This window comes from Talpa occidentalis, unplaced genomic scaffold (assembly GCF_014898055.3).
Source record: "Talpa occidentalis isolate TD23 unplaced genomic scaffold, MPIMG_talOcc4v2.1 talOcc4.2, whole genome shotgun sequence".
NCBI lineage: Eukaryota > Metazoa > Chordata > Mammalia > Eulipotyphla > Talpidae > Talpa > Talpa occidentalis.
Window position 1 is genome coordinate 137363197 of NW_023602073.1, and position 12860 is coordinate 137376056.

The 12860-nt window shown below is 35.4% G+C and overlaps 1 protein-coding gene across 1 annotated transcript in view; it reads left to right on the plus strand.

The window, feature by feature from the left end:
- The window catches only part of UTRN (utrophin), a 473527-nt gene that overhangs the window by 248069 nt on the left and 212598 nt on the right, over positions 1-12860 (plus strand). Inside the window, exons 51-52 of the mRNA XM_054698162.1 lie at positions 483-505; positions 3623-3792. Coding sequence (XP_054554137.1) covers positions 483-505; positions 3623-3792 — 193 coding nt within the window. The remainder of the gene's footprint in view (positions 1-482; positions 506-3622; positions 3793-12860) is intronic.

Below are 12860 nucleotides of genomic sequence, written 5' to 3' on the forward strand. Positions count from 1 at the left end.
AACAAACAAACAAAAAACAACTCCACAACAAAAAAAAAAAAAAAAAAAAAAAAAAAAGAATTCCATGGTTTTTATTTCCGATACCTCTGTTGGTTTTTGATTAGTGAAACCCAATACCTTTTGCTGAGTATTTCTGAGGCAACAGAACTTTAATTTTCCTATGGGCTTTTTGTATGAACAACTCTCCTTATGTTTGAATTAACTTGTTTGAAAATATTTGTGGAAGAAAATGAATATGCAGAAATATACTTTTTGGTGACTTGGTAATGGACAGTTTATTCATGCACAATGAAAAATGGAGTAAGAGCCTTGCACACGTGTGCCCTGGGTGCGAGGGAGTGTGTCAGGCTGTGTACAAGGCCTTCATCGGTGTCCTTATTTCATGTCTTCTGACAAGTGTATTTGGGCCATCGGAGACCTTCTGAAGATGACCCTAATTCTGTATTAAGTTTAAGGTGAATTTGGGGTAAATTTTGGTAAAGGATAATTTGGAAGCACATGGAAGGTGAGGATCAACTCCCCGGAATATACTATGATACGTGTCCTTTCTACAGAGAGTGAATGATCATTTAGATTCATGTATTTATGTCTTACTCCTCAGTAGAAAAGGAATGATAAGAGATAACCAATCCTTTGGGAGAGAAACTGCTGGAGAGCTATGCAGTTCATATTACTGAGGGGCTTGCATGACCTGGGATGTGTTTTATATTTTAAATGGATGGCAATGGGGAGAAATGATGCAATGCAATTTGCATTTGATAAGAACCTAGATGATGGCAATATGAGTCCAGGATATGAATGGGTCTAGACTGACAGTAGAGCATTCAGTCAGGATACTCCTGTAACCTTCCGGGCAGAGGTGAAAATGACCAGTAGTAAGGCAGTGGCAGGGGAACAGACATAATGACCTGCAAGTATGGCATACACTAAGGGAGGGAGGAGAGGTAGACACCAAGATTGCCGGGTGGTATTGGATGGAGCCTGAGGTTGTGAATATAGGAAAGAAGTGTCAGGGCAGAGATGCAGGTTAGGAGGCAGTTTGGTGTGATGGTGCCTTCCATTCTGATTATGTTGAAATGAGACATTTGAATATCAGCATCCTGGAGAGAGATACCTCATATGCCATTGTTACTATGGAGCTATACATGCAGGTGAGAGAATTGGGTGAAAAACTTTCTTTTTTTAAAGATTTATTTATTTATACAAGCACTGGGGTACAGGCCAGAGGCGCGGGAAGGTAAGAGAAGTCACCAGAGACAGAGCAGGGAGCAGAACAGGCAGAAGGACTGAAGTACACTGCTGAGGGGAGCAGCGGGCGAGACAGGAGAGGTCTGCCACTTCTCCATGTGGGAATCTCCCTGGCCGGCTGGGAATCAAACTGGCACTGCAGAGGCCGTGGACAGCTTCACAGCGTTGTGCTCACCTGCATCACTGGGGAGGTCCTGGGCAAAGAAACTTTCTCCCAACATTTGAATGAAAAACTATTGCTGACTTCCAAATTGCTTCTTCTGTTAAATCCTTTATTTTAGAATAGTATCATTTAAAGGATATTTTAAAATATAAGCTTGACATTTCAGCACTAATTAACCGAGATGCTCTGATTCTCTCCTGGATAAAATCCTGCTGTCCTGCTGCTTTTGTAGGATGGTTTGTAGATGGCTGTTTTGCTTTCTAACAATAAGCTTTAGGGGAAGTAGTATATTCTCAACTCCTGTGTTCTCTTTCAGCCTGACTTTGGTTCTTTTGGTGCATAAGTGCAGGCTGTGATTGTTTAGCTTGTTTCATATCCTCCCCCTATACCTAGCTCCATACCCACCTTGTGTTTGGGGGCAAATACCTGAATCATGGAAGCTCTACCTGCTGGTTCAGAGACAGGAACTATAACACACACGCACACACAAAAAGCAGCTTTATTCACATATAATTCACATATCATGTGATTCATACATTTAAAGTGTACAATTCAAATGTTTTAATATGTTTAGTACATATCTCTAGTATATAGTTGTGCAACCATGACCATAATCAAATTAGAATATTTCATTACCTCTGAAAGAAACCTGTACCCTTAAGATACCAACTCCCCATTGCCAGCTCTCCAATCCCACACCCCTAAACAACCACCTATTTACTGTCCGTGTCTACATATTTTCCTTCTAACTTAATGTTCTTGTTTATATCATTCAGTTACTATCTCTTCCTATTTGCCATGATACAGGTATTTGGATGTTGTTAGCTTATCCAGAGGGAGGCAGTGTAGGTTCTTAGTAGAGAACTGCAGGGGGAAAAAAACACTAAGCAGAGCTCACAAAAACACTGAGATAAACACAACTCAGTGAGACAGAATCTAGGTCTTTAAATCTTGCTAAAATGAAGGACTGAGGAGGCAGATGAAGTAAAAGAAGAAACAAATACTCTAAAATACCTCATTTAAAAAACCAAAGGATCCAGGCAATTGCAGAGAAAGGTGAAAATGCAGTGTCCCCTGCCTATTGGTTTGTACAGATACTGATCTTGAGGACGTCTGGGTTCTATTTCTGGCTGTGCCCTTTGACCCAGTCATTGAATCATTTTGGATTATTGTGCTCATTTCTTAATAGTACTCTGACTCCCCAATTGATGTTTCTAATGATATTCAAGCTGCTTTGGAAATTGCGTCTAGAGTATGTGCCCATACATAGAAATTCAAAATTCTGTAGCTTTTTATATCATACAATTATGTCTTATGTTTCTTACTCATAAAATTAAAACAGCATTATGGCAAATAAAATGAGATCATGAAGATGCTGTCTAAGGGGAAATGTGGTAATTTGGAATGTTCTGCAGTCAATTACAGACCTTTTTTATTTTTATTAACTTTGCTGTTTAATTAGTGGAGTCCCAACCTCACATTAGAAATTCAATTTCTAATGACTTTTCTCCCAGGCAGGCATCTGGGAGCCCTGGAAAGACTCTGCTCTTAGGGTATCTTAGATGAAGCCACGCACACCCTGCAGGTGTTTTGTTTTGTGTTGTGCCGTTTTGTTTTAGAAGATCTTGTTCTGAGAGCTGTCTGGAGGTGATTTATTAGCAGTTAATGTATGGGCTGATATCATCAGAGTCAGGGACCCTATGCTCTGCTGGGGATTTATCACAGGTCCCCTTCACTCAGCCCACAGAGCCCAGGCAGAGCTGCATTTTCGTCCGCTAGTGAACACCTCCCTCTTTAGAGCAAGAGAGTGAATGTCACTCGATCTCTTAATATAAACCAGCTACCTCCGTGATGTGTTGAATCCCTGTTCCCAGGGGATGTCTGCTTTGTATCTGCAGCTTTAATGTTTCACTTAATACCGTTTTTTGGCTACTGAGCGCTCTCTCCAGCAGCAGGCAGCATTCAGCTGCTCAACAACTTGCTTTATTTTCTGACCATGCCGGGCTGAGCAAGTACAGGCTGTGAGCTTCTGCTCGGGGGCTTTCTGTGTGGCGTTTGTATGTGGTTTTTTTTTTTTTTTTCCAATTGAGAAGAAGTTGAAGCAATATCAGCTTCCTTTTCCCTAGCACCTAAGCCCCTGTGTCTTTCAAATGCGTTCCTGGAAAGGAGCATGCTCAGAGAACTGGCAAATCATTGTCCAGTGACCGGGAGGAAATGATCATTGCTCTTCATTTATAATGCAAATTCTGAGGTGTCTCCAGAAGTGTGGTAAACTTAAAATGATGGCTGTGGTGAGAACATCTCTGCAGAAAGTTGTGGTTTTGTTGCATCGTTTACAAAGGATGGCAGTTTCTTCTCCTCGATATCAGAAGCTCTGTAAGGTAACTGAGTGATTGAAAATAAGAATCTTGGGTGTCTGACCATTCTACTGTTTCTCAGGTTCTGAAAACTAAATTTTCAGCATTCTTATCAAGGAAAGCTGCCTTTTCTAAGTAACTGATTTTAAAAGCTGCTACCGGGAATTGCTTAATTCAGTTTTGTTTAAGAATCTGAAACAAGTACTGTGTTAGTGCATATTTTTGTTTGGCATTTGACAAAATCTTGTCTTCTGAGAAGGGCTGGTGAACTGGAGAAAATATGGCAAAACTACATTCATTAAGACCTGTTACCTCAGTAATATTTCCCATGGTGTTATTATTGAATGGACATTAATCTGTGTATATTTCAGTAAATTTAAAAGAATTTGAAATGTTTTTCAGGTTTCTTAGAAACTGCCCCTTTATAGATAATTTAAAAATGAAAACACATTTTAGAAACTGCTAGATTTAATCTCATCATAAAATGTCCCCTTATAGTCTTGAATGCCCATATATTATAATCGAACCTGAAAAACTTAATTTTCTTTGGGCAGGTGGATTAAGCGCACTTGCAGGAGACAACTTGTTTGACAGTTGTAAATTTCAAATACTACGTCATTCTAAACAAACAATTGAATGAGTTCTTGCATTTTCTTTCAGAAAGTTAGCTATTACATATTTTGATTATGGCTTTGTTTTATTTAAACTATGTTCACACTATTTCATTACTTCTGTCAAAAATTGTAGTGATTGGATACAAAAGGAAAGAATGTTGAAGCAATTTCTACAGCTCCCAGCATCGTATTCTTTTTATCATATTTTTCCTATGATTGCCAAGGGTATATCTTGTCCTGTTAGCTGTCCAGACTCCTTTGTAACTGGAATCACTGTGTTCAGGGCAATATTATTTTCCTGATGATATAAAATATGACATGTTCAAGCACCTACACTCTGTATATTGGATGGCAACAGATTATGGGGGGAGGAGAAGCAGTATTCTGTTAACTTTCTCATTCTATTTTTATTTCTTACAGTTTCATCAATTCAATATATTTATGTCTGGAAATTGTTTTTTGAAAAGTTTTAGGTGAAAATTAAGATAATGGGGCATTCCTTGACGAAATACTTTTTATTTGCATAAAAATACTTTTGCACAAAAATACTTTTTATTTGCATAAAAAGAAATACTTTTTATTTGCATAAAAATTGAAAGTTAATTCAACTTTATAATTAAGTCAGAGATAAAAATTGGTAAATTATTTTCAGTGTGTTGAATTTTGGCCTACTTCAGGGAATAAATTTACTCTGGTAAAATATTTATGTATTTCATGAGTAGGCAATTCTGATAATAGGTAAGTAAAAGTCATTCACTCATGCATTTTTTTTCTTTGTAAATACAAGTATGAATTTACAAAGCTTTTTTTAAAATTTAATCTGGGTCATTTTTCTGATCCATCTGAATGTATACTTTCACAAAGGCAGGTGTTTTTCTCAAGTCATGTGATCTCGGTACTAAGTAGACATATGAAGCAGTAGAATTTCAAATACTGGAGAAAGTTGCTTAATTAGTTTCATAATTATATGCTAAGGAAGCTTTACTTAGTTCAGGTACTAAAGCCATTGGGTATGTTAATATTCATAAGAATATTGTTTGGACAGATTTGTGAGATTTATAATTTCCTAAAGAAACTTTTAAAACTGAAATGGTTAGAATAAATGTTAGTTTTTATTTTAGAAAATTAAAAATTGTATTATTTGTAGTTATCTTCCACATTTCTTTTCTTAGATGTAGAATTAGTAACTGCCCAGAGAATAAAATGAAAAATATACAATTCCAGTACTTTCCAGTAGGTGTCAATATAAGGCAATGATATATGATATTATGTCTAAAGAACTAGATTTCCAGAATAGGAAGTGACAAAATCACTATGAATAAATCAACTAGGAACAGATATAATTTATTTGCTTGGCTACATTTTGAAAACTGATTATTTATTGAACCATATTAATGCATAAGATATAATTAAAAGTTTTAGTTGCAGAATTTTTGATTAACCATTTTCATCTCAAATACTAAGTTGGGTATGTGTATCAACTGAAAATAATTATATTTTAATTATCAGTGATGTAAGTGTAGTACTTAATGGTTTAGATGTTTAGTATTTATTTGCTTTAAGATACTATAAATTCTCTTTTTCTTAAATTATAAATGCTATAATGACTGTCTCTCTATACCTCCTACGTTCTCTAAATTTAGTTTCTTAGAAAGGAAATGCTGTTTCAGTATTCATAAAAATATAGAGACAGTTTATTGTAAAACATTTACAGACTGACATGAATGAGAAAAAATGTTGCATAATCTAAGGGAGATGTGACTATTTACGTTTTATATTGGCATGTTGAAATCAGTGTCTATTAATATGTTTGCCCCCTTTTTATTTCTCTTTGGGATCTCTGTATATGTCATGTGGAAATTTAGCTCTTTATCAGGCTTTTTTCTTCCGTGTGTACCTCATCTTTTTTGCTTATTTTCATACTTCTCTAGAGTGTCAGAAAATATTTCATGTGTTACTCAATTCAAATATTGTGTTGAATATTCTCGGTTAGTGGTTTTTCCTGTACATCTTGAAGAGGGAAAGAGGAAAGAAAAGAGGCACTGGGAACTCTCAGTTCTGAGTTAAAATATGGTTTCCCTCTTTCAACTTCCCTGTTACTTGTTTTTGTTTTTTTTTTCTGCCTTTAAAAATATTTCTTTCTGGTTATATATCCCATAAAATTTGTGCAGGAAACTAAAACAAGTGCTGCTTACTTGGAGATATAATTAGCAGCATTGAAATTGCCCCAATGACCTAAAATCACCTTATGCTAGATGCTTAATTTTCCCCGATTTGGTTTTGATTACTTGAAAATATTAATGATTATAAAACAAATTTTCTTCCATGAGAGCATAGTAAAAACAAACCGAATGAAACAAGTCAACTTTAATTTGTTTCACTGTTTTGTAATTATTTTGGAATATTTTATCACTAAATCTTTTGCATTATAATTGAGATTTTGTTGAGTCAGAAAGGAATTTTGTAAGTCATGCTACCAAATTAGTGCCCATTTTCACAAAATATTTATTGATGGCATGGTAAAAGCAACTTTTTGTGAAGTTTATTGTGATGTAAGCTAGAACTGAAAAAAGATAAAAATATAAAATTGCTATTATAAATTAATTTCCCATGCCTTAAAACAGCTAAAAATTATATTTACCTGCTTAAACATATGTATATATGTTGAAATCACTTTAGCTTACATCACTTTAGCCATCTCCAAACTTTTTAGTCATTGCAGTAAAAATATTTTAATACATTCATTTAAAAATTGAACTCATATGCCATGGTAAAATCACATTTTAATATTACTAGAGTGTACTTTTGTTCCTGCTTTCTAGTAGTCTCTTCTTGTACCTATTGATTATCTTTCTTTCTGTGTGTGGTGTGCACACATCATTCTGTGTGTGGTGTGTACACACCACTCATTCATATACACAGTGAACCTGAGGCTAATCATTTAAGCAGTCTTCTAGAGCTTTCAGACCTTTATGATGGTGCTGATCTCAAAGTCAGCCTTGAAAAACCATGTCCTCTAAGGTGGTGGAGTAGCCACCTCTGTGTACTCTGAAAAATAGAGACTCCATCTCATTCATCGTCTGAATTGATAGGTAATAGCTGCGGAAGGCTTGCTGTGTGCGTGTGTGTACGTATGTTTGTTCACATGTAGACAACTCAGAGCTCCATCTTGGCTTATGGTGCCATGGGATAAGAGTCTATGACCACAGAATAGAAGGGCATGTATTTGAGTGATTCATAGCCCAGATAAATTTTATATTTTATATTCCTAAATACTCCCCCACTTGTTTATTAGTGGAAAACTCTGTTTTTGAATAATTAGATTCCCAAGTGTTCTAGGGTAACAGAGTTTTAATTTGTCATCATCTGAAAGCTGAGATGCACATATAGGAAGGTCACCTCCCAGAGACCCTCAGTTTCTCTCAATAATCAAGTCACACAATTATTGAGCCACAGGATAGGACAGTGATCATCTCTAACCTTGGGGTGGGACTCCAGTTGATCACAAGAAATGATTTCTTGCTGTCTTTTTGAGAAATTGTTGTTTTGGTTAGCTCAGAAAGTTTGAAGTCTGAGGTCTAGGTGAAAAATATAAAATATGGAGATATTTGTGTGCTACCTCATAGACACCTTGGCAGTTGAGTTCCTTTTCTCCCGCTCTGTCTGCTCTCCCTCAGCAGGTAGAGATTACAGATAAAAGTGAGGTGGGTACAGAGGTAATACGTACTTCCTTAACTATCATTAGGTGTCTTCTGGTAGTTTCCAAAAGCAGCAGCACTAGTTCATAAGACTTCCTGATTGCTGTTTTGCTATAACTCCCCAAGTGTATGTCAAAATAATTTTATAAAGTTACCTAATTAACATTTTTAAACCTGAAAACTTCATGTTATCATTGACATTTAGCTAAGAGCATTATAATTAGATATGATGCAATGCTCCATCAGTTATCTAAGAAATAGTTAATACCATTTTATAAGATGGCATTTTGAATAGTTCTTTAACAGCCAGGATAGCATTTGTATAAGCCTAGGCCTGTGATCTGTGAATCAGAGACAAGGAGTGGAAAGTCATTCCATGGGGTTGGAGTATAGCATCATGGGTAGAATAAAAATTATCCTGTATTTTTAGAATATTATCTGGTAATTGTGACTAATGTGTTGTTCATTTCTGTTTACATAGGGGTAAAGTTTATTAAATTTCAAGAGGAAATTTCCAAACTAAATGCACTGCTAGATTTTAAACATACAGACATTCTCTACTTCTTATTAGTGACTGTGAGCACTGCCAGCTTCTCTTAGCATATTTGGTAGTTTATTTTTAGTTCTCTAAAACAAGCAATTAGTAGAACTCCTACCACAGAGATAGAAGAATATAGAAAATTTCATGCTATGTTAGCTTTCTCAGTTTCACCAAGTCTGTTTATCTCTGAGCAGGTAAATGAGTTCAAATAATTGAAATTGGAAAGGATTTGAAGTGCATCGGAGGGTTTCTTTTTATTTTTCCTATAGTTTGTTCAGTTCTATAGGATTCTAGGAGATTATTTTACACAAAGCTCACTTGCAAAAGCAGGCAGTGTTTTTTAATGCTTAATAAATAATAGACCGATATGAAACTATGTCTTGGTAAAGCCTAAACAAGAATTTGGAACAACATCAAATGGAGGCAGACATTGAACTGTTTTCACAGTAGGCTGTTATTTTAGGTTTGCTTTGAGAAAATTAAAAGAACAGTGGTCAAATATGGGAACAAAATAAGCACAAGCTTTTATATCTAATTCATGTCTTTCTACTACTTTTACAATTTCCTTTCATTTTTTTTGTGTTCTAAAATTTACAGTGTGTTTTCTCGTATATTTTGTCATTATTACAAGTAATATTACTATAATACATGGTTATCCTTTAGAGAGAAATATTCTTTATATTGTTGTTATCCTATTAAGAGAACCAGGTTTGATAAATTGGCAGGTGAAAGAACATTATTACTCATTTGTGGCTCAAGATCCTGGAGAGTTGGAAACCATCAGATTGAACCATTTCATTTACAAATAAGGAAACCCAAATCGTCCATGGTGGTTATTTTATTGCTGCTAGTTTTGTGGGGTGGGGATATTTTCTTTTTTCTTAGAAATTTAAATATAAAACATTCTTTTAAAAGTACTTTGATAGTTGAGTTCTCACTACATAATCTTAAGCAAGGTTTTGTTCAACTTTAAATTTGTACATTGACTCCTTTTTTACATGGACTCATTTTGCAGTTGTATAAAAAAGATGGATTGATTCATTTTAATACAAATGAATATAGTTGGTTCTGCTTTTTGATTCATAATTTAGTTTAGTTTGAGTTTCAATACACAAGTATTGAATTATGTATTCACTGAACCTAATTCTCTATACTCAAACATGGTCTTTTTATTATTATATATAAAGGGGCATAATTCATTTAAAACTAAATTGAAAAGAGTTAACTAATTTTCTAGACTGGGTCTTTTCTTAATAAGATTTTTTATGGTAATAATTTAACTCAACCTATACTGAGGCTCACAAGTGGTAAAGGTACATTTAAGAAGCATAAACATAACATGCAATGTTGTATTTTCAATGTTAAGCAAGGAAATTCAAATAACATGTTCTGAAGATATTTAATAGCTAAGAGAGTTCATGCTAGATTAGAGTTAGACCATGTGAATTTTATTTCATTTTTTTAAAAAAGATTTATGTATACAAAAACTGGGGTACAGGCCAGAGGTGTGGGGAGGTAAGAGGATTCAGCAGAGAGAGAGTGGGGAACAGAACAGGCAGAATGACTGAAATACACTGCCGAGGGGAGCAGTGGGTGAGTCAGGAGAGGTCTGCTGTGCCATGTGGGTAGCTCCCTGGCCGGGAATTGAACTCGTGCTATGGTGGCTGCGGATAGCTTCATAGGTTGCATCTTAACCACTTGCGCTACCAGGGAGGCTCAGACCATGTGAATTTTAAATAATTCCACTTTGCCGCTTACCATGATTGACCTTTGGGAAAGTGATTTAACATCTCCGTGTATCCATTTTAGAAAATGGAGTTCACATTAGTGTGTGTGTCTCTCTCTTGATCTCTCTGCTGTTAATATTTGTAACGTGGTAAACAGAGCCTAGCACAGAATACACGCCATGTATGTTGATTGCTCTTTATAGAGTTGGTTATTACTGCTCTGGTCAAGATTATCCTCTTATGTTGGTTGTGTGTGGGTCCATTGAAATGTTCCATATGCTGTTCCCAGTATAGTGCCTTGAAAATAAAAATTCCCTCCTGTTTATTGGTGTTGGGTTGTCATTATCATCCTAATTGTCTTTATCTCTGAAGTAACATTTAGATCTTAATAAGAGATGTACATCACAGTTGCCCAGGGAACTTTCCAAAAGATTTCATGTCCACAGACAGTGAATCACTAGACCTGAGATGCAAATTGGACCATCTCTGCTTTTAACAATTGAGTAGAAAAAAAATCCTTGAAGTTTTTCCAGGGTAGATATTTTCTCTGCTTGAAACTCAGCTTAAAGAAGTACAGAAAAAGCTGCTCTCGATCAATGAGTTTGTGACAAAAACTCTAGTAGATAAGTAGTCCCCAATTTGTGAGGGTTCTTCTAGATTACAGATTAGACTGTAGATAACATCTAACTATCTAGCGTTTCACTGGTATTATCCTGATTTACTAAAACATCATATTAAACTGAATAAAGCAAGGGAAAATATATCTTTACTGTGAATGCTACAAGAAAAAAATCGAAAGTATTGGCTTAGAAGAGAATGGAAAGAAAGAGAGAGAATCTTAAATGTTTGTGCCAACACTTTCATGGATTGTTTTTGATGCCATCAGTGTTGAAACTGAGATCAAACCTAAAATATCTGAAGTTACATAATTGTAGTTTTTATTGGAAAGTTCTTGATATTTGGTTAAAAATGATAATACGCTGTTTTGCTTTGTTCAAGGTACACTTAAGGTACACTTGACAAAGTTTTAAAGAGATAGAGAAAAAGGGAACTTAATTTTGCTTGAAAAATAATGGAAACAGTGGAAGAATTTGCATCTAATTTTCTTCTTGGATTTTATACCCTTCCTTTAAACTGCCGTATCGTGAATGTTTTCCCATATGGTTGGCCATTTCTTACTTTGTAATTTCCGGTAGTGTAAATAAAATTCTATTGAATGGTTGAAGATTAATTTAGTTAAGTAATCCCCTATGGTTAAGTAGCTAAGTTAGTACTAATCTTCTTATAAATACTTCTGTGATGAACATCTGCATAAATTATTTAGTGCATCCTGATTATTTCCAGAATAAGTTTTTAAATGGAGTAATTGGACCAAATCAGCATTTAAGGGCATTTGATGCAGATTGTAAAATTTCTCTTTTACACAAAAATACCTGTTTGCATGCCCAGTGGAAGCTTGAATATCTAATTTTCTGTAACCTTTTAGACTATAGGTACTATCAATTAAAAATATTTGATTAGAGAGCCTCTGTGGTGGTGCAGGGGTTAAAGACATATCTATCTCCAGCCACTGCAGCAAGAGCTCCATTCCCTGGCCAGTCAGGGAGCAACCACATGGCACAGCAGACCTCTCCTGTCTCGCCCGCTGCTCCCCTCAGCAGTGTATTTTCAGTAGATTTGCCTATTCTGCTTCCCACTCTGTCTGGCGAATCCTCTCACCCACTCCGAGCCTCTGGTCTACAACCCAGTTCTTGTATGCATAAATAAATAAATCTTTTAAAAAATAAAAATATTTTATTAGATTGTTAGAGGAAAAACATCGCCATATGATAGCATAAAAAGTAAAACCTAGTGAGATTAACTGATTTGCCTAAGTGTGGGACCAAACAGACCGTTTCAGAACTGTCTTCATTCCAGATGCTGGACTGGGAACCAGACACTGTAATGTCTAAAATGGAATGTGGCAAATGCCATATAAAAAACTAGACATTATTTGGACACAGAAGAAAGGGTGGTACATTCTGACTTGAAAATGTCAGGGAAGTGTTTAGGGAAAAGGTAGTTAGTTACCTAATATGGATGTAGAGGAGTCTGGAGAGTTTAATGGGATAGAGAAATGTGAAAATAGGTCACAGAATGAGAAAAGGCACAGGGCACAAAAGTTTGCTCATTGTATCCAGAGAACATTGGGTACTTGCTTATCAGAAATGGCCATGAAATTCACTCATTAACATTTTCATCTCAGTAAGAAAATTACCCTTTTGAGTGCCAGCTGTGTCTGCCAGATCACTGACTTTTGACTGCATCCAAATTGTAGTCTGTTTTTAAGGGGAAAACATTTGTGAAGATTAGAAGCATTCAAACATGGAGAACTTTTCTTAAAGGAAATTCTAAAACAAAAAAAAAATCATAATATATCTGTGAAACAAGAACTTAATTTTTCTCAGTGTTTCCTTTAAAGGAAATAACCTTCCTTTGGATGTAAGCCGTTTTGTATGCGAGTGACCAAAAA